At 35.1% G+C, this 23475-nt stretch overlaps 1 protein-coding gene across 1 annotated transcript; it reads right to left on the minus strand.

Moving 5' to 3' along the window:
* Nucleotides 1-1515: 1515 nt before the first annotated feature.
* On the minus strand, nucleotides 1516-13340 carry LOC145672985 (uncharacterized). The gene is made up of 3 exons (XM_081742272.1): nucleotides 13180-13340; nucleotides 5881-6034; nucleotides 1516-1804 (listed from the first exon to the last, which is right to left on the minus strand). The coding sequence occupies exons 1-3, from the start codon at nucleotides 13234-13236 to the stop codon at nucleotides 1671-1673; spliced, it is 345 nt and encodes a 114-aa protein (XP_081598398.1). The 5' UTR covers nucleotides 13237-13340; the 3' UTR covers nucleotides 1516-1670.
* Between the last annotated feature and the right edge of the window lie 10135 nt (nucleotides 13341-23475).

Genomic DNA, 23475 nt, shown 5'->3' on the forward strand with positions numbered 1-23475 from the left:
GCTAATTCTCTTAACTTACTGTAAGTCTTAAATCGACTTTTTGATATTTGATTAAATATTCCGAATATTTATTTCTCCTATATTTTTAAGCGCAATCGGTTAATTATGCACCTTATCATTCTTCATTTCCCTATATATTCTTGTATCAGTCAATTTCTTTGTCATTTTCCCTTACTTTGCTTTGCTATTTAATACCCAAAATATACAGTTTAGTTTTACCGTCATACAACTCTACAATGCGTCCTTTCCATCTGTCTCAAGACGCATTTCGATCATTAAGAGTTCATTTATATCCTTAGTTTATCGACGAAGTGGTTCTCCAGGTCTACGTTTCCATTTAAATTGAATTTGAAACTTATTGAATGAAAGAGAAATATATTACCATATACATAGTACCAATTACAATAGTACATTGATAATTCTAAATGTACAGAATTGTGTGCATATATACAACACGAATTTCACTTGTGTCTAGAATTTCTAACTGAAGTCCGATTTTCATGCGGTTTGTGGCAAATGATCAAGGAATGATGGGAGAAATGAAATCCGTGTTTTAAAAGAATCACCCTGTATATACAAAATTAGTGTGTATAGTCAAATTATAGCCCCAGGTATTCGTTAGATGATAACGGAACATTAGATAACCAAGTGTGGCGATTGGTGACGATTATGTTTTATTTGGTCGGGTAGCTAGTTCAGTAACATGACATAGAAGTAGAAATCTCAACAGCCTAACAAGATATTTACGGAAGTAAAACAACAAGAATGGATCAAAATTGAAATGACATGTAGTCGGAATGCACCAGCACCAGACTGTTTTCAAGGACTGCGTGGAGCATGTGGTGACGAAACCTTGCAGTATCGAGCAGTAGCGTGATGAATGAATTTATTTCGGGAAGGCAGAAATGCTGTTTGGATGATCCCAAACAAACAATCACACAAACTTCTTGCTTCCCTTCTGGAGATGGATCGTCAATGGACTGCTCGAGAATTAGCCAAGGAAGTGTGTACCTTCACATCCTGAACAACATTCTTGGGTTCGGCAAAATTGAAGCACGGCAGTGTATACTCCTTCAAATCACTGAGATGAAAAAATAATTGCAACGCTAAGCAATTGCATTGGCCTTGTTACACTACTACGAGAGAGGACAGCTTCCTAGGAAAAAATCCGGGTCACGACTGAACTTGAGTGCATGGTCATATCTACTCACTGCGCACATACTCAATCTAATCGCAACATTTGCAAGTACATCTCAAATGCTTTCCAATGTATATCTTAGATTTTTTATATTATTTTCAGTTCATGAGGAAAAAAAGTTGTCATGACTTATGAGTTGGACCTCGTATTATCCACACTTAGTACGATTAACTGCAGTACTCCCACCCACCATAGAAGTCAACTGAGTTTGTACAGACTCTATCTCAAAACATTGCATCTCCCACATATTGCACAGTATCTTAAACACAATTAGCATATACCTACGAACAGTTATACAATAGATGAAGTAAAACAGATTATTTGCTAAACAGTTACAATTTTATTTTAATTGTATTTACATTATATGTATTATACACAGCAGAAAAGCTATCGTTTCCTACAAGTTCATTATTATTCAGCACATCACAAACAAATTACTGATGACAAAGTAGTCTATAGTCACTAACACAGCTTAGCTTTTGTTTGATATCCTTGGCAACCTATACTTGGCCATTTCTATTTCGGCGTCTACCCATGACATTTCATTGTAACAAAAATATTCAGGGTTCTTATATTCTCCTGTCTTTGATATCCCAGGTGCTACTTCTGAAATAGACAGAAAGATAATTGAAATGTTAGTATCACATTTATCAAGTAAAGAACGTAACAAGACGTGAAGTACAGAGTGTCCCAAAAGACATGAACCCAAACTTTGATCGAGTATATTTTTTGAAGTAAGAACGATAGAGACATGATTTTTGTGACAAAAGTTATCGTTGTCTATGGGGCTATTTTCAGAATAAAACAAATGAGACAAATCGTCACGTTAAATTCTAGTTCAGACCAGAAATGACCAGAAGTGCAATTCAAAAAATTTGCAAATTACTTATAATCAGTTGTGAGGAACAGAGAAAACGAATTAATCGCGGTAATTCTTAAAGTAAATGTTTAGTACGCATCAATATTTATCGGATGGGACGAAAACTGCATGCCATTTTGCAGCGTTGACAATTGCAAAGACTATTTTTTTATGTACTCACAAAAAACGTATTTTTTAAAATAAAATAGCGCATTCTGGTAACAATGTTCCAGCAAAATTACTATCATAGATGTAACTCATGCTCGCACATGTTGGACAATGTGATTTATCAATAAAATAATAAATTGATTTTTGCAAAATAATAATAATAATAATAATAACAATAATAATAATAATAAATAAATAAATAAATAAATAACAATAAGAAAAAATAAAAATAATTACTTACTTGCAGCTGGCAATCCGTACTGGCTTGAAGAAAGGAAGAAAGCGCTTTATAGTAAGTGTTCAAAATGGCTACCACGTTCTTGCAGACACAACTTTACGCGCCTTATCGTGTTCCGTGAAACTTTTGCAAATGGTGTTCCTGGTAATTGCTTTCACTTCTGTTTATCGTTCTAGGGTTGTTTTCGTACACCTTTCCCTTCAAGAAACCCCAGAGAAAAAAGTCAGGCGATGTTAAGTCTGCAGAGCGGGCAGGAAACAAGTTTATGGATATTGTGCGATCACCAAAGAACTCTTCCAACATTTCTGAAATTTCATTAGAGGTGTGACACGTGGCTCCGTCTTGCTCATTGCCTTTTAATAAGAAAATAAATTGCATAATTAAATCTCGAAAGACAAAGCTTTCCCTAGTTATATTGAAAACGAGAGGTGCTACAATACGTCGTCACGTTATCACACACCCACATCGACCTTCTGAGGATGAAGCGGAATTTCATATAATGCATGTGGATTTTCGGTGGACCAATAACGAGAGTTCTGGTTATTTATGTAACCATTCAAATGAAACTACACTTCGTCGGTACAAAAGACCTTATCCAATATAGCTACACCATTATCACTAACTAAGGAATTGAACTAATGACAGTAACTTACTCGTGCTTCATTCTCATTTTTCCTTAGTTCTTGTACAGTATGAATTCTGTAAGGGTGCATTTTGAAGTTGTGCATGGCTCTATGAGCGGTAATTGTAAGTGAGAGTTCGGATTGAGCTGCAAGTTTTCGAATATACTTCCTTGGAGAATCTGTCATTCGTACCTCTACATTGTGAATGGCCTCTGCAGTTAGTACATTAGGTCTTCCTGGGCGAGGCTTCTCACAGACAGAACCAGTCTCATGAAATCGTTGCACAAGACACTATATTTTGCTTTTGTCTAAAACTATTGAGTAGGGAAAGATTTCTTCAAATCATACTCTAACCGCTTCATACAAATAGGTTTGAAAATAAAAATCAATAATGCGTGTTCTCCCTTCGACGAAATACGGCACTGTAACAAAAACAATGTCAATAATCAAAGAAACACAACATAACACAACATACAATGAAATTCTGTAAACACCTAACCCAAAGCAAAATACCACCGCGAATAAACAGTCGTGTATTTTTCTCCCTGCCCGTGCGGGTTGCAAGCTACAGGTGAGTACTTATTTTTATCGTATTTTTGCAACAAAATCAATTTATTATTTTATTGATAAGTCACATTGCCCAACATATACGAGGATGAGTTACACTTGTGGTAATATTATTGTTATAAAAATAGTCTTTACAACTGTTAACGTTACAAAATAACATGCAGTCTTTGTCCCAACCGATAAATATTGATGCGTACTAAACATTTAAATTCAGAATTACCGCGATTATTATTTTTTTTCTGTTCTTCGCAATTGATTATAAGCAATTTGCTATTTTTTGAGTTGATTGATGAGTTGTCAACTCAAAAAAATTGCAAATTGCATTTCTGATCACTTAAACAATTACTAGAATTCAACATTATGGTTTGTCTCATTGGGTTTATTCTCAAAATAGCTCCATCGACAGCGCTAACTTTTGTCACAAAAATCACGTCTCTATTACTTCACAAAATATACTTGATCAAAGTTTCGGTTGCATTTCTTTTGAGACATTCTGTACTACACTCACCACGATCTTAGTAATGAACACACTAGAATTCGCGAGACCTGACTTCACTCTTTGCCACGCAAAAAACACAGACCTGTCTGCTACACATTGTTGCGACATTGGTGTAGTGCAGGAAGTTACATAAGTATGTTAAGCATCATTATTTTAAAAATAATTTTGTTGAAAAGTACAGGGGAATTCCGTCAAAAATATGTAGCTCGTGAAAACTCTTAGCGCGATCACACACAGGCGGCAAAACGCTGCGCCCACGCAGCTGCCACGTCGACAAGCAGTCGTCACTTCTCGCTCATTGCTGAATTAAGTACAGCTCAGTACTGGCACTGTTAATTTATCGAAGATAGAAAATAAAAAGATGACAAAAACGTCTCTCAGTGCATTCAATTATCTCCGATTATATGATAAACATAGAAGTATACGCAACGAAATTGTAAAGTATCTGTTCTTTTTAACTTCTTCGTCAATTTTCTGCACCGAGTTTTCAGTCATGACAGAAGGTCACCCACTCCGTTTCTCATCACGAACATTCGTGCAGCCATCTTTAAAAGCTCTAACTAATTTCTGCTCATAAAGTTTTCTCCATACACTTTACTAATCCAGTGATGATTTCCAGCTGCTTTCACGACTTTGGCACTGAGAAAACGAATCAAGTGCGTATTTCACAATCGGTGGAGGAATTTTAACTACTCACAAACAAACGCAAACACGGTCAAGTTTTCGTAATGCCGTCTATTGCATTCTATGTCATTGAACACTGAGTAAGTATGCAAACTAATATCTTTTACAAAATTTTCAAATGTGAGTACAAAATGCTACCGCCATGTACTTCAAAATCTTACCAACTAAGAGCATTCTGAAGCTCTGAGAATTCATTTCTTGCATCTAAAGCCCAGAGGAGCTCACGTGCAGGACCAACGTGCAGGAAGAAGGGAGGGAGTTTACGAATGAGGACGCCACGTAAATAAGGCTAGAAACTTGTGTTCTACTGGAATCATGTAGAAAGGTAAATGTTACTAAAGCAGAAAATCGTCCGTACGACTATTTATGTGTCCTAACAAAAAACACGCTTCTATGTAACGAAAAAGACACAAATACACTATATTTAACCAGACGTAACTATTGTAAAATGAAATCTTTAAGTTTTATGTCCCACAGTTATGCCGGCTAGGCTAAAGGAGACGGTGATGATGAGAAATGAATGAAATGGTGGAGTGAAGAAAGTGGGAAGAAACTGGAGAACCCCGAGAAAACCCACGCACAGGTGTTTGTCCACCACAAAGCTCACTTGGTGCGAGCTGGGAACAAACCAAGAACCCCACACACCAGAGACAAACGCTCTACCACTGAGCCACCTCAACCATATTGTGTATTATACTCAAGCACTAAATTAAAACTTTAGTTATAATTCCCACATGAATTTCAGTTTATTGTAAATATAGATCTTGTAAAAAAGTGAAAAGAAAACATATTTCCAATCTACATAATAAATCAGCAATGTTGAAAGTGAATTAATGCTGTAACTTCCAGCCAATGATATTTACCCTTGTTGAATATATCTTTGAAATTTGGTAATTTTATGTATACCATTAAGAGTTTGATCCGCAGTAATAACATCAAAGATAAACGTTTTGAACAGAGCAGCATTACACAGCTTCTCCCAAAGTACTCAAAACTGTTTATGAGAAAATAAGAAAAAAAGGCAAACATGAAATAAAATCATACCTCCAGAAGGCACATTGCAAACTCTTTGGCTTAATCCTGGAACATCAGCAACTTTTGGAGTAGACGCAGCACCTGCTGTTCCTTTACTTTTTGTGCTAGTTGGGCTCGTTTGCTGAGTAACATACCTCCTTAATCCACAGCATAATCTGTGAAGCTGAAATTCATATTTGTAGCAATTATTATTTATTTAATAAAGTTTGACCCTATTTTTTTTTATCACTTGTAAAATTCATAGAAGATTTTATATCGGCACAAGAAATAAATTACACGGTGTAATAACATAATCACGATGAGAACGAATAACACTAGTTTACTTTCATTAGCAAGCCTGGAAGTAACAAGAGCAGTTGGAGACTTCGCCAGGAAAGAAGATCGAAATAGCTCTCTCAAATATTTTTCCGCGAACCTCGAAAACTATACTTACAGAAAAATTTTCAACACTGCATAATGAAGCACTTCTATCTGCTGCAAATAATACCAAGTTCCATTCTTATCCGTCTGGCGGTTAATGAAATAAAGGAACTCAAAATCTATGTTAACTATGGTTGAAAACAAAAAAGTGTTGAATTATTATCAGATACTCAAATTATCTTATTCAATATAATCTTCATAGTAATAAAAACACTGTTTTAGTCTACTTAAAAGGAACGAGATAATCAAACATAGGATGAATCAGTTTTTATAGTCAAAATTTAATCCAAATTTAACAGGTGATTTAAACGGGATAATGACTATAATGTGTCGTGAGGAGCAAAACTGGTTCAATAAAATCGATATCAGCTGCAGTCTAGCAATGCAGCGCCATAGTCGATATTGAACATTTTCTCGGAAATAATCCACTTTTTAAACCCCTTATATAAGCATTTGTTCATAATACATGAACATTTTGTTTCCGAAAAGAATCTAGAAAAAAAAATCGTTTATTTCAGGGATGCATCGGCGTGGGCGAGTATTTAATATCACACCGAAGATAAGTAAATTATTTTTATTGTGGGATGTGGGGCTAGTATTTTTTTTTGGGGGGGGGGGGATAGTGAAATTTGTTTATTTGCATCAATGGGTTTATTTATTTCCTTAACAGTCACATGGATAGCAATGACAAAAAGTGAAATGAAATATTTGAGTTTTACGTCCCACGATTATGCAGGTTAGGCTAAAGGAGACGGTGATGATGAGTAAAGAATGAAATGGTGGAATGAAGAAAGTGGGAGGAAACGGGAGAACCCCGAGAAAACCCACGCACACGGTGTTTGTCCACCACAAAGATCACTTGGCGGGGGCTGGGATCGAACCCGGGACCCCAAGGGATAGCAATGAAATTTGCAGTGGTTCGCAAGAGCTAAAAGAACTCCTCCGTTATGCAGTATTAGATTTTTTTTATAAAGCGTAGTGTTCGAGATTTGTGGAAAATGTCTGAATGTTGTTAAAGACCCAATGGAGGTTTATATATATATATATATATATATATATATATATATATATATATATATAATACATTATATAGCTCTATCGATTGCACCTTCGTGATGGCTTCACCTCTTTTCTTTAACAAAAAGACATACCTCGAATATACATACATACAGTCCTCGACTTATGTAAACAGATCGTTCCAGGATTTTTTACCTAACGAGGACTGTCTGTATGTACATTCAATGTCGAATAATTATGTGAGTTTTGCGATTACATTGCTCTTTGTACATTGAGCACTAAGGAAGAGAGACAGGAGTGGCTCTCAAACCTTATCGTATGGATGAATACATTAGCAGTGTACGGGTTGTTATATTATTTAAGAAAAACGTTCTTTTATTTCATTAATTAACATGGTTTATTATTTATAAAATAAAGAGACGGAAATAAGAAATGTAGAACACTTTATCATTTTTTAATTTCCTTTATTGCTGCAAATGAGATTACCTATAATATACAAAGCAAAAGTTTTTTTAAAAAACAGAAAAACAAATAACTTGAATACATTGTATTTTGTAATAAACTCAGGGTGGGAAAAAATCATGATTTTTTAAAAATCATTTTTGATGATTTTTTTTTTTATTTAAATCAAATCTTTCTCCTCGTATAATACATGTCGCGAACTGAAGAAAAAGCATTACAAATTAGTATTAAGTGCCAATTATGCCATTTAAGTGAAAGTATTGGGGTTGAATTTTGAATTAATCCCCAACTGTTAACCTATATCAATCTGAAACAATGTTTCTTAACAATTTTAATTTTTTTTTTTTTGGTAAATTATAGACTTTCAGTCAAGCATCATCCCTATTTATCCTAGGATAAATGATTCATACCTCATTTTCTTCAGAATAGAACAGCCTTTAAAAGGGTAACATTCACATTTTCTCTATCATGTCCCTGAAGCGGAAAATTTTGAGAGAAGGGATTTCTTTTTAATTTTGATCCCTTCTGTTAACGCACAGATCTCAAAATCAACTGGGAAACAGTAAGAGTGTACTAAATGTATGTACAAAATTCCAAGCTTCTATCTTGAATAGTAAGGGCGGTAAAAATAGTTAACAATGATATAAGAACAACCACAATACCCCAGATGACCCGGATGCAATATAAAAATTTCCAGGCATCCCTATTTATCCTAGAATCATGATTTGTACATTATTCTCCTCAGAATAAAACAGTTTCAAACGGTACCATTCAAATGTCTCCATCGTGTAGGCTATCTGGGGCTGGAAAATCACGAAAAAAGGGATTTTCTGTTAAGAAATATCCACTTTTTTACTATTTACCCCTCTGTACCGCCTCTGTTTAAAGGCAAAGATCTTAAACAAATCTGAAAAATACTAAGGGGTGCAGTGAATGAGAGTTCAAAATTTCAAACTTCTAGATGCAAAAGTAAGCCCGCGAGAAATAATATCCCGAAAATACCCCAGATTCCCGTATAAAACAGGATCTCAGGTAACAGTTTCCTGAGCCATCCCTATTTATCCTAAGATCATGGTTCGTACATCATTCTCTTCAGAATAGAACAGCCTATCAGATGGTACCATTCATATGGCTCCATCTTAGGCGGGAAAATCGCGGAAAAAGCTATTTTTTGTTAAAAATATCCAATTTTCTTTAAATTTTTGCCCCTCTGAACACCCCTGTTTTCAAGCAGAGATCTGAAATAATCTGAAAAATACTAAGGGTGTCCTGGACGAGTGTGCAGAATTTCAGTCTTCTGAATGCAAAATGTATGCCCGCCAAAAAAATAATAAAGATAGGTACAACAAAAAATATCTCTTTTTAAATTTATGACGACATCACAGCCTATGTCTCGACGCAGAGAGGCGTGAAAGCATGTGTAACGTGCTCTACAATGCCTTCAGTCCTGAAAAAACGAAATAAAAAGCTTTATTGGTACTTTTTTAATCGAATAATGAAGATTTTATTCCATCACCTGAAAATAGGTGATATAATTTAAAAGGTTAAGCGGTAAGGAAAAAGTACAGCAATTCTTATCTTTTTTTCCACAATAGTTACTGATATTTGGCAGGGGCATATTTTAAGGAAATTGTAAGTAGCTTGCGGCACGAAATACATAAATTTTGCCTAAAGTTATAAAATCTAAAAAAAAATTCGGAGAGGAGATAGGACACTTCTAAATACGTCGTATTATCTGGGAACAAATATATAGACGGGCACACAAAAGAATCTTCGTCTTACATGTCGATGGTGATTTCCCCGTTGGAATAGTTAACGATTTACAATATAAACCCAATGTTACGTAGAGAGGAAAACAGGATTGCCCTATTACCGTTGAAAACGGGATTTTCCCTAATCATCCTCTGCATGACACTTGTTTTCATACTATGTTGTACCTAATGTACATTTGAGTCTCATTGTATTATGATTATCATCTTCCATAAACGAAATAACAGAACAGAAAAGAGACTTTACTTATTTTCACTTTAAATTATTTCGGAATTTGATTTAAATCAACGAATTTTATTTTAAAAAATCAAGTGATTTAAATCAGACTGATTTAATCAATCCACCCTGATTAAACTTCTCTTAAATAAGCCAGTTTTAACACTCATTTACACAAGTCAAATAATATATTTTGAAGCTATACGTAGGTTCTACATTTCTTTATGTGGTATGTATCCTATAGCTTCCATTAGCAAATATAAGTACAGTAGACTCCCGAGTATCCGGCCTCCGTACTATTCACCGGTTTTTTTTTTTTTTTTTTTTTTTTATGTAATTAAATGAGGAAGACAAGGCGTTGTATTGACAACATTGTCAAGGCATTGGAAGCGGGCGTAAGGAGTAGGAACCTTTAGATGACAGAAAAAATCTCATCCCACATTCGGAAGGGCTCAAGACGATTGAGGGAGTATATCAATCAGCAGGAGGAAGCGACGCCAGCTGATGACATCTGTTTGCGTACGAGAAGGGACATCCCATCGCGGAAGAGAGGTAAAATGCAGAAGTCATCTATTAAGGACTTTTTCAAAAACTAAAAACTAAGTTTTGACTCTTATCTTACGACGACCTTTTCATATCTGTGTACTGTAAAATCAGTTTGAATCAATTTTCTTAAGAATTAGGCCTACGATTTACGTTAATGTTTTGTTTATGTTTTCTGTATTTAGGCTAAGTTAGGCATTACAGAATTTATGTTAAAATGCGAATAGTTTACATATACTCTACGTATTCTTTAACTTGCTTTTTCTCTAATAAATTCTTGAAACGTGCAGTGCAGTACATAAACATTTATAAACTACCAGCACAGAGCCAAATAAGAAGTGAGAAAATACATATTGTATTATAACAGTGAATTTTGGTGTAAAATCTTTGTCTTCTGGTATGGGGGAGAGGGAAGAAATGAATTCATAGAACTCCGACATATCCGACTATTTTTGTTATCCGACCTGCCCTTCCGCCACATTAAGCCAGATACACGGGAGTCTACTGTATATCATTAAAATAATCGTTACAGCATTTTGTAATTATTTTCAATGTTGATAACAGTCCTTTAAATTTTCGAACTGAGAGAAAACAGTAACCATAATGTAACACAACAACAACGATCTTTCACAATAGGCAAATAATAACTGCCATAACACCGCCCCCTTACTCCTAAACCTCTTGATCTCAATGCCCGTTAACACCAAATAAAGTTGGTTGGGACCAGTGACATGGTCCTGTCTACTAACTTTCTTCGAGATGACATCGTGTGATGAGGAACAGCCTATACTGCATGGGCTGTGCACCCGCAGACTGCAATGTATTCAAGTCACTTTGTAGCTCAGAGCCCATGTTAATGGTAAGCACCGTCGTTCATAACCTTGATCGAATTGAGTTGATTTTAACGTTCCGTTCAGCAGCAAGGCCATATGAGACGTGGGCCTACTGATTAACGTGGAATCCGAACCACATAAGCTCCCTCCGAAAATCGAACCTGGGGCTCCCACACCACAGGCGCGCACGCTGACCTCTTAGCTCATTCATAACCTTGGCATTACGTAAAAACGTAAGATAGAAAAACTTAACCATGATCTGTCAAATTGTTATGCATTGATATAATCTGTGCGTTTCGTGATGAAAGAACTGTGTAACTCATGAATTCATATATGGTTCCGTAAATTAGTACAGCATGAAAAAATGAAATGAAATATTTAAGTTTCACGTTCCGCGCTTATGACGGCTAGGCTAAAGGAGACTTTGATTATGAGAAATAAATGAAATGGTAGAATGAAGAAAGTGGGAGGAAACGGGAGAACCCCGAGAAAACCTACGCACACGGTGCTTGTCCGCCTCAAAGTTTACTTGGCGCGAGCTAGGATCGAACCAAGGACCCCATACACCAGACGTGAACGTTCTACCACTGAGCCACCACGGCCACATCTAGTTCAGCATGATACTTTGTGCTGATTAACACACACAAAAAAAGAAAAAGAAAAGAACATGTTTTTCGAATTAAAAATCACCAAAAAATGTCGCCAATCGGAAAGGGGGTTTTATGCTGCAGTCTTGAAATCGAATCCCTTACATTTAGCGATTTTTCCCCAATCTGGCAACACTTTAAACAGAGAGAGTAAATACATATTTACAGCTGCCTGTAGATTATGGATGCGTAGATTTTTAAAATTTACAGAAAAAATGTATAACGTTATTTTAAAAGAATACTACATAAGTAACCAAAACGTGAGCGACTTCCCTATGACATGTGTAAAAACGAAGAAAGACAACAAATATGCAATGTGTCAACTGATGATGTGTAACGATAAACTGTAATAGTACGTCCCTGTGCAAATATGAAATTAAAAGCCAGGGATTTTATTTTTTTAACTATATGCTACCATACACTTTTAAAATGTACAGTAGTAGTAGTAGTATTTAATACTGTTTTTATAACTATCTTCGTTTACGCGCATATCCACCATTGTTAATGCACCTGCTTAAAGTGGACGTCCCCTCCGCGGGTCCACCAGTTTCTTCCTGCCCCTTATTCTGGTTGGATACAATTCTCGTTTCCAACGGCCACCAAGCGTAGTTAGATTGTGCATTTTAACCATTACTTTTCTGGCATACCGAACGCTCTGTGCTTACACCCGTAACTGTTCAGTCTTCCTAAAGTGAATCTACACAAAGGAATTCAACTCCTCTCTAAGAAAGGACGTTAAAAGTACTAGAAGCACATTTTTCTTTTTTTTTAAGGAGTAAATACAGCATTATGTATGGATGTATATAGTGTATTTGCATCGAATTCCATTTTTCCCGACTTTACAAGTGGCACAGATAAGTTTTCAAGAAATGAATTAAATTAACCATATCACAATTGAATCAACAATAAATGAATTGTCTGAAGTAAAGGCTTGCCTCAACAAGCTTACTGAAAGTGCTGTACCTGATATTGGTCTATGTTTAGTTGTAGAGGACCAGCCTTATTTCAAAGAAAATGTTAAAATTTCGCTAATTTCTGTTAATGTTAGGTTAGGTTAAGATAGGGCTAATTTGTCACTGCCTTGCCTAAAGTAAAGACTTGCCACATTCTCATTTCTCCTGTAAATTTTACGTACTTCTAGCCCCCATCATCTGAACGTAGCCTCTTCGGTGATTTAATCCTTCGTACTTTACTTGCGAGCATATTCTCATCCTGTACCATACTATTCGCGAAAAGAAAAGTAGAAAGATTGGTATTTTCATTAAGCAATATGACCTTACAGCTTGTATCAATTTGATCTCGTAAACATAATCTATACGAAGTAGGCCTGTGTTAAGAAATTATTTTAATGAAACTCAATTACAACAAATAAATAAGATATATCATTTTGCAATACTAACCTCCCCGGGATATACTGCTTTCCTTGATAAATATATTCCTAATTTCATACAGCTCATGGTCTGGAAAAAAAAACACGAAAATTATAGAAAAACTTGCTCTATACCACAGCAAGCAACCCAAAGCCCAGACGATCCAATTTTTCTTGCTCCAATATGATTCAGTTTTTATGCATATTCCAGTTTCTCGTCATTAATAGGTACGGGAAATTTCGGTGAAAGAAATATATTGCAAAATGAAATAATAGGAAATAAAAAGAAGAAAAGTTAGCTCAAGACATATTAAATCATTTTAACACCTACGACTGGTAGATAAATCAGTATAATTCTTTGATAACAGTAAATATTACATTGAAATCATCGGCTCTTCCTAGCTATGTCAGTGCACTGATTAGTGATCAAAAATGAGAAGCATAGTCTTTTTTACAATATTGTAATTTAAACAACCGAAGGGAAGATACAAACATGTTGTTGAAAACATAAGCAGGGTGGCAGTGATCAAAAACTAAATAATCAAATCTCAAATATCCCTTTCGTAATAATGTTTAATACTTATTTAATTAAGTTTATTATCAATCCTGATGATAGCAAACACACCATACAATAATAAGTACATACTCCAACAATTTCTAGAACTCAATACTAATTCTAAATTACTAATTTATATTTTAATCCTTTTTTATATCATCAAAAATATGTCCAATATATGCAAATTATTAATCTTTCTATTATTCAATTTCTTGTTGACTTCACATATAGTCAATATCAGACATTATTAACCTCACATACTAAGTATCCAGCTTTTCACATTGATTTTGTTATCAGAAGCCAACAAAACAGGAAACCACACTCAGCAGTCCGCATACGTTAAAATGAAAAACGACCGAAAAATCATACCTCACATAATTAGCTCTGGCTCTCAAATTTTGCCCTTCAGTCAAAATATAAAATCAGTTTCGGTATTAAGGAGAATCAATCAAATGGAAAAGCTTTAACAAAATAATAAAGAAATAATAATAATAATAATGATGATGAATTGTTGTTGTGTTTTCTTGTATGATGTTCCCTTTCCTTGAGATTACATGCTATGTTGAATGTATCACTGACTAGTGACACCGAACCTACTGGGCCCGTATGGGCTCGTCATCAGCAGTCACTGATACAATCACCAAGCCAATCATCTACGGAAAATAGAACTCAAATTTGGCCCGAGATATAAAGCTTCCAAACTCTGTTCCATCCCAACTCACAGCCCGACATCCAGGCCTGCAGTTCATCATTCACATCCCATCCGGAAATAGGCTGTGAACCACGACCACAGACACAGGACACCGACCTCCGAGTGGAGCTGGCACTGAGCACAAAGAAGATCTTGATGTTGTCTGTGAAAGTCCTATCTGAATTTAAAAAAAAATCTTTTGAAACAGAATTTTGTAATAAAAAAAAAATCCAAACTAAGATTTTGATAAAAATTGATAAAATGAGAAATTTCTACAGATTCGGTTGTTTTCAACTCGGTCACACTAAGGAAAGTCTCTTCCCTGAATTTCACAGCTATTTCATTTCCCCAGTAAACTTATTCTGCACATACTGCTCTCTGTTTCTATCATGCTTAGCATGCATACCAAAAACATCGACTACATGTTTCTACTATTTCTCAAAATTACAAGCTAATTAGATTTCGCATTCAAAAGAAAGATGCATTCACGGCTAGTAAGTTTTATTTTATTTCAAAATATTCATGAATGTAGCACAGAATATTCGTTAACAGGAAAAATATTTACATCGAACTGACATACCCATCTGAATAAAATTTAATAAAATCGATTTCTATACTTCAAAGCCAAAAACATTATTTACTTTTGTTTATATTCTCGAAATATTCACATTCTTTGATATTCATTGAATATTCTTGCCTTCTAGAGCATTTCCATGGTATCGACACGCAAAACAAACAAAAGAGTACAATAGAAAATACAAAATACTACCGAAAATAATAAATTCACTGCCTACAGATTGTGGTTAGCTTAATTTGCCTTTTGTTTACATATATTCCTTGGTGCTTACATTCTTTTGTGCATCGATTTCGTGGCCGGCGTAGAGGATTTACGCTCTTCGCGACCTCTTTTCAGCTCGGACGCACATGACAATCTAGCACAGGCAAGACATGCATATAATATATTCACACAACTTAAACCTAAAGCCCTAATCTAACTAAACTAACTTAACCTAAACAAGTATATATTTTTAAAAAAAAATAATCACACATACATTTCCTAAAGCACCATACTTAACTTGCATTTATATTTTATTTTCGCTACCACATTTCTACCGAAGACGCAGTGGTTAGTTTTGCATTAGTGTCGTTCAGAATATATTCAATTTCTTAAAAAGAAGCAAAAATATTTACTAATAATTATCAACATTGCATTTTATAACTTGATGGGTATCAGTTTTCTAAAATAGTACGTAGGTTTAACCTATTGATGAACGTTTTCGATTATCGGTACGCAAGATGCATGTACCCTTGCACTAAACAATAGCCGTGAAACTGACACTTGTTTACATCTTTAACATTCATAATCCTTCTACGTCAAACCAAAGAAAACATGCCAAAATGAATAAAGGTTGAATTTTTGAGCAGAATTACCGAAAATGAATAATTTCTAGATTTTTGGGGAATCTAAAACATCTTTCAACTCTGGGGAAAATGTGTGTGTGGTACACACATTTTCTTGAGATTACGACAATCGCTCTGTGCTGAGATTCTAGCTTTCTTTTCCCCCCCATCGAATGAAAACACGATGTCACATTGCCTAAATCTACATGCGTGCGGCGTTGAGGGAAACTTTACGAATTTAGTGCTTCATATTACGAGAATTACACGAACACCAGAAAATATATTCACTCATGATAGTTTGCCAGAACAAGGAAAATTTTGAAGCCAAATACCTGAGTTTCACTTTCACTGTTCCTTACTTACTTGACATCCTCTTCTTACACCAAGATTAAACGGATATGTTAAACAACAAAAAAAAAGTCCTGATAACTTCCACCCGAGGTTTCCTGGGAAACTCGTGATACGTGGTCTCAAAAATAATTTTTGGAAACTCCTTCAGCACCTTTCCAGAAAAGCCATCGAGCGTGGCTTGACTTCTTCTTCCTCGGGTCTGCACCACTACTCAATATTCTTTCTCTCTCTTCCACCGTCTCCTCTTTCTTCTCTTAGGTTCTCTGGTTGACCGAGAACGCAAAATTTGCTAAGGAGCTCATTCCATACCACTGGATAGCTACAGGCTAGTATCCGTTATGTTATGCGAAATTACTTCACAATTGTCTTATTTCCGGATTAACAATTTGTTGAAACACCAAATGTCGTACAGTTATCTCTTCCAATATTCGCCAAAACGAAGAATTTGACACAATTTTCACGTGATTACAAATTATTCCACCTTTTTCGCAGACGCTAAACACTGCACGTCTGACTCTTGAAATGGCTGACGCCGTAAGACAAAGAGTTACGAGAAGATGATCCCCAATTGGAAGATAATGATGACGTAATCATAGGATGATAGGCTTCTGAGTGAAGATCAAAGAGAACCGAAATCTCAGCCGCAGCTGTGATTGTGGATTAGCCAATCAGATAATTTTACTTCGAAACAAAGAGATGCACCAAGAAGAAATTATGGCTGACTTTATTAATTTGGAATTTTGAAGAAGATTTTACGAAATAAAATTTTTAGCTATCTTGTGAAGATTCCCTATGCCGAAATATGAATAGAAATGAACTGAAAACCATTGAAAACGTTGAAATATACACTTATTTGTCTAAAATAATAATATATTCATGGATAAATGCGTAAAACATATAAAATATAATTAATAATCATGTAATCTTCATCTAACATATATCGAAATGATCTGTTTTACTAAATTGCGCAAAATTCTCAACCTACGGTTTGCTCTACTATAAAATAAAAGTTTCTATTAACATTCTAAATAAATTTTAAAATTTTCCTACCAACATACAAGGTGTTCAAAAGCATCGGGCCATGTTACATTATGCTGAGCATAAGGTAACAAAGCAAAGAAAAACACATTTGTTATTACACAAAATTATTCAATTTAATTTAAAATTTAAGTATTCCTATTTCTAATCATGCTCTAATGAAAACATAACTACAGGCTTTCTATTAATCAATTTCTTGTTGACTTCACATATAGTCAATATCAGACATTATTAACCTCGCATGCCAAGTATCCAGCTTTTCACATTGATTTTGTTATCAGAAGACAACAAAACAGGAAACCACACTCAGCAGTCCGCATACGTTAAAATGGAAAACGACCAGAAAATCATACCTCACATAATTAGCCCTGGCTCTAAAATTTTTCTCTTCAGTCCAAATATAAAATCAGTTTCGGTATCAAGGAGAATCAATCAAGTGGAAAAGCAAAGAAAAACACATTTATTATTACACATATTTATTTAATTTAATTTCAAATTTAAATATTCCTATTTTTAATCATGCTCTAATGAAAACATAACTACAGGCTTTCTATTAATCAATTTCTTGTTGACATCACATATAGTCAATATCAGACATTATTAACCTCGCATGCCAAGTATCCAGCTTTTCACATTGATTTTGTTATCAGAAGACAACAAAACAGGAAACCACACTCAGCAGTCCGCATACGTTAAAATGGAAAACGACCGGAAAATCATACCTTACATAATTAGCTCTGGCTCTAAAATTTTTCTCTTCAGTCCAAATATAAAATCAGTTTCGGTATCAAGGAGAATCAATCAAGTGGAAAAGCAATGAAAAACACATTTATTATTACACATATTTATTGAATTTAATTTAAATTTTAAATATTCCTATTTTTAATTATGCTCTAATGAAAACATAACTACAGGCTTTCTATTAATCAATTTCTTGTTGACTTCACATATAGTCAATATCAGACATTATTAACCTCGCATGCCAAGTATCCAGCTTTTCACATTGCGTTTGTTATCAGAAGCCAACAAAACATGAAACCACACTCAGCAGTCCGCACACGTTAAAATGGAAAACGACCGGAAAATCATACCTCACGTAATTAGCTCTGGCTCTCAAACTTTGCTCTTCAGTCAAAATATAAAATCAGTTTCGGGATCAAGGAGAATCAATCAAGCGGAAAAGCAAAGAAAAACCCATTTATTATTACACATATTTATTCAATTTAATTTCAAATTTAAATATTCCAATTTTTAATCATGCTGTAATGAAAATATAACTACAGGCTTTCTATTAATCCATTTCTTGTTGACTTCACATATAGTCAATATCAGACATTATTTACCTCGCATGCGAAGTATCCAGCTTTTCACATTGATTTTGTTATCAGAACCCAACAAAACAGGAAACCACACTCAGCAGTCCGCATACGTTAAAATGGAAAACGACCGGAAAATCATACCTCACATAATTAGCTCTGGCTCTCAAATTTTGCTCTTCAGTCAAAATATAAAATCAGTTTCGGTATCAAGGAAAATCAATCAAATGGAAAAGCAAAGAAAAACACATTTATTATTACACACATTTATTCAATTTAATTTCAAATTTAAATATTCCAATTTTTAATCATGCTGTAATGAAAATATAACTACAGGCTTTCTATTAATCCATTTCTTGTTGACTTCACCTATAGTCAATATCAGACATTAATTTATTTGTACTCCATGGAAGTTTTAAAATATTTCGGTGTGTTTTGAATCCCTCCTCCCCTTATACCATACGCGCATCTGTGCTGTGCTAATTTTGGGTTGCTCACATGTAATAAGTGCCGCTGTTTTTGTCCTCACTAATATTGAATTAGATCTTAGGTATTTTCTTTAATTATCGAAGTTAACTTTTATTGGCGCTAGTTTAGCTCTGGTTCGTAATAATTTGGTTTCAGTTAGTTGGTGGTTTTACATCATACATGCGCACGTAGTTCACGTATTTCTCGTTAGGTGTTTTCTTTAGCAGCTGGCTTTTCTTATGTGCGCATTGTATCCATCTCCAGAGCTTAGTCTCTGTTTCGTCTTGTTTTTAATGTTTAATAATAGATGTAGCTACGGTGCCTGGCTATTGAGAAAAGTCCCTTTGCTAAGCATTTAATTATTTATACTATAACTTAAGTGAATACTAATTATTCTTTGCAGTTTATCGCTCACAATTACACCCTTTGGCATAACTGAGGGTATAACTGAAGCCAGTGAATCATGATGAGACAATTAGTGAAATGAAAATGTTTGATGAAACTGGAGTATCCCGAAAAATAGTAATTCTTGTATACACCTGTCTAAAAATTTTATCGTACCTTGATGTGCTAAATATTAAAGTTTATCTATTACCGATTTGAATCCCCTCAAGAGCCGACATTGTATTGCAGTATCCCTTTGACACATGGGTAGTGATTGTTATACTGCTTAAAATGACGTTCATTTGTGTTAAACTTTTATAATGATTTTTGCTTTCATTTGCTTCTGGAACATTACAACAATAGTTTTTGGTGGTTTTAATTACCTAGGAATTTGGGAATTTTAATAAAACTCTAAGTCATCTTCAACCTTGTGTTTATATATATGTCATCATCATCATCATAGGTATTCTGCCCTTATTGGCGGGTCACTTGCCGCAGCTGAGAACCTTCCATGCTACACGATTTTCCACTAACTTCTTCTTCACGTATGAACTTTCTATTTATATGGTTCTGTGCATGTAGCGCCCGTAGACTTAGCGCCCAGTGTTTCTGGCTCACAGAAGGAATTTTATATTGATTTTATCTCACAATCAGTGATGTCCAGTTCATTTTACCATTCTTTCCACAGGTCGTTAATTCCTGTTATTTTCTTACATCCATGTTCCGTGTACTTAGCGTCCACTAAGTAAAACTGTTATGAAGAGGGAGAGCGAGAGAGAGACAGAGAGACCAGCCAATAGCACTGATTATGACGCTTCAATGAATCATAACCTCCGTGGGAAAGGGTGAAACGCAGAAACGTAGTTATATATATATAGTTTCAGAAAAAAAAATCTAACAAGCTATCCGCATTAAGTTTGATACATATTTCACAGCTTTATGCGTAATATAAATCTATATAGTTAAGCAATTGATATCATGCACTACAAGCACTGAAAAACAACGTAACGTTCTATAATAAAAAGAACGTTGCTTTACGAACCAATAAGTTAATCGCTCTACGAATCTTATTGTACACATTATACCCTAAAGTTACAGCCTTATGCAGTAATCAATTCCAATCAGATATTGAACGAGTATGGTGTTTCTTTGAAAATAATCCATCACTAAGTTGAACAAGCTCCTTTGAAGGCTAGTCGTCTTCCATTTTACCCTCTTCTTCGGTAATTCATATCGCTGCTCTTGTTCGATGCAGTTGAAACCATGGCCTCATCCTTTTGTAATGTCCATCCACAAGGAAGGATGGACAGGTTCAACCTTTTGGAATTTCAAATTCGAAGCTTCTATCAATTTACTCGTTCGTGTCTCTTTCTGTAATTTTGCTATATGAACGGGTATGTTGCAAGGAAACAAAAGAGGCTAGCAAAGAAATTGAATCGTAAGATCACCGTAAGATGAAAGTCGCATACTCCAGATACTACCTGATGCGTAATGTTTATCAAAATAAATTAGGAATTCTTCAGTTTCTTCTGGTACGATTTGCTGTAAGTAATCCATCACTTCTGACCCTTGTCAGAGAGAAGGAAAACAAATCCGTCCACCATTCCATAGAAATCGAACTTTCTCATTCTCCCTGTAAAAATTCGCCAATCCCAAGTGCTGCAGTATGTACTTCGTGTTCGTGTGACTTGTCTGGAACGCTTTGGCTTACGACTTCCCTCACTAGCCACGTCTGGTTGTGAGTTTAATTTACATATTCCTATATATGTTTGTTTTATCCCTCCTCGCTGGTCTATTGGCAAGAACGCAAGCCTTTGGCGTATGAGGTTCAAGATTCGATTCCTGGTGGGAGAGCATTGAATGACCAAAGTGGTTCGGATTCCACTATAATCAGTAAATTCAAGTCTTCTTTAGCCTACCTGGCAAAACCATGGGACATAAAACCAAATACAAACCTATTTATTTATTTATTATTTTTATTTATTTATTTATTATTATTATTATTATTTATTTATTTATTTATTTTATTTTTTATTTTTAATTTTTGCAAAAGGGAGTTTTTATTATGAAGTAAAACACTATTCCAGAAGTATAATATTGAAATTTGCAAGAAGAAAACTTATTTCTGCGTAACAAAATTTAAAAATTAATTAGTCACAGGTAATTGTTTTAGAATTCTCCATGTCTTTTTAGGTACTTTTCACTACACTAATTAGCACTTTGATAAGTCGTGATGAAATGTAAACATAGTTTCTTTGCAATTCTCCATGTCCAGTAGGCATTTTTGACGTACTGTTATTAGCGCTTTTGATATTTCGAGATCAAAGGTTTGAAGGGGTCTGTGTCCCACCCAACCATTTTTCCCAGGAAAATACGAAACACATATTCCATCTTTTAACGTTTATAATATCTGTGCACAATTTCATTCACTCCGGCTAACTTCTTCTTGTCTTTCGGACCTCAAATTTCTCCAAATTTTGGGTGGAGGCTTTTACCCTTAAAACAGTTTTCCCCAGAAAAGAAAAAAACACGTATTCGTTTATTTCATGTGTAATATCTACCTGCCAAATTTTATCAAAGTCGGAGTGTTACACTTCGAAAATGTTACATGTCAGTACATTCATGTAGCTTGCATTTGCGTCAGAAAGTTCTTGTTTTGTGCCCTCTTTGCTGGAGAGAATTTCTTAGACTGTTCCTCTTCAGTATGCAGGGAAGCTTCCATTCTCCGTGATTTTTTCTCAACGTTGGCGAACTACTAACCAGACGAAATGAAGAATTTACGGCATTTCAAACTTTTTTAATGTCTGTTTCTCGTTTGAAATTACGCTTTGATGACACAATACCATAAATGTTGAGTCCACTTACATCAGTTATGTAAAATACTGTCATAGGCCATTTTGTTCATTGTTTTGTAATCTAACAGCGAGCCATATGATTGTTAGTGGGATCGTGTGATTTTGTTGTGTTGTAATATATGATAACTTTGAGTTTTTCCTCCGCTCTAGAAGTGACCACTTCAGGATAGTTGTGCATTGTGTTTTGCAATGGGTGATCTTACTGGGTATATATTGTCAAAAGAGACAGCGCACCCAAAAAATGAGAAATTGTTCGTCTACAGTCATATTATATGTAAGAATAAAATTATATTGCAGAGTGTGTGAAGCAGGGGCGGATCCAGAGGGGGGCGATCGGGGCGATCGCCCCCCCCCCCACAAGAGGAAACTTTCTTATTTTATATATAAATAAACCCATCCATAACAAGTTTGGAGCTCTTAAAAGTAGCAGTATTACCGCCGACCGCCCCCCCCCAGAAGTCCGTCCTGGATCCGCCCCTGGTGTGAAGAATCTGCAACTTCACAAATTAGGAACAGTTCATCATCAGGTATTCTAATAGCGCCGATGTTGTCATCAAAACATAAGGCAGCCCATGTAGGATCGCTTTTCTCCGGAGTTTTGCTTTTTGCATTAGCACGTGCTTTTGCAATAGCTATAGGTGCTACGCTTCAAACTTCTAACCAATCCTCTGGATAAGAAAACTACTCAACGTCTCATTTCAATATCGGTACCTGAACAAGAAACTTCAGTTGCATTTGTATATAAGTCTGCTAATATCTTATCGTCTGTCGGGAATCAATTTCTTCATTGTTTATTGATTTACCAAAAATATTCCTCCTCTACCATCAATAGTGACGTGCATTGTTAGTGATCTGTTTGTCTACCACGTGCAATGATCAAAACACACTAACAATAAACAAAACTTTACATACAATCAGTGGCAAAGCCAGGATTTCTATTCGGGGGGGGGGGGTCCGGAAAACTTTTTTGTTAATGTGGAGACTGAAAGCACAAATTTAGATTTTATTCTAGCAACTTTTTAAAATTTTGGTTCTTGGGAGTTCATATCCCGGGAAACTCCCCCTGGATACGCAACTGCATACAATGGAAAAATTAATACAGTTTGATAGACAAAAGCAACTATTATGCTTCTGACAATGGGCTTATATAAGTGAATAAATAAAGAAAAGCTGCTACTAAAATAAGCAAAATTGCAAATAATTAAATCAATCAAACTAAATAATAACACATAAAGTTGCAATATGTTATATCTGACTTCATTGGGAC

The sequence above is a fragment of the Thermobia domestica genome, chromosome 16, assembly GCF_964235325.1.
Source record: "Thermobia domestica chromosome 16, izTheDome1.hap1.1, whole genome shotgun sequence".
In the NCBI taxonomy this organism is placed as follows: Eukaryota; Metazoa; Arthropoda; class Insecta; order Zygentoma; family Lepismatidae; genus Thermobia; species Thermobia domestica.

Excerpts from the sequence above, each read along its gene's own strand:
- LOC145672985 (XM_081742272.1), bottom strand. The coding sequence starts at position 13,236 with ATGAGCTGTATGAAATTAGGAATATATTTATCAAGGAAAGCAGTATAT. Across the intron at positions 6,035-13,179 it reads AAGCAGTATATCCCGGGGAG|CTTCACAGATTATGCTGTGG; the intron begins GTTAGTATTGCA and ends TATGAATTTCAG. Across the intron at positions 1,805-5,880 it reads TTGCAATGTGCCTTCTGGAG|AAGTAGCACCTGGGATATCA; the intron begins GTATGATTTTAT and ends TGTCTATTTCAG.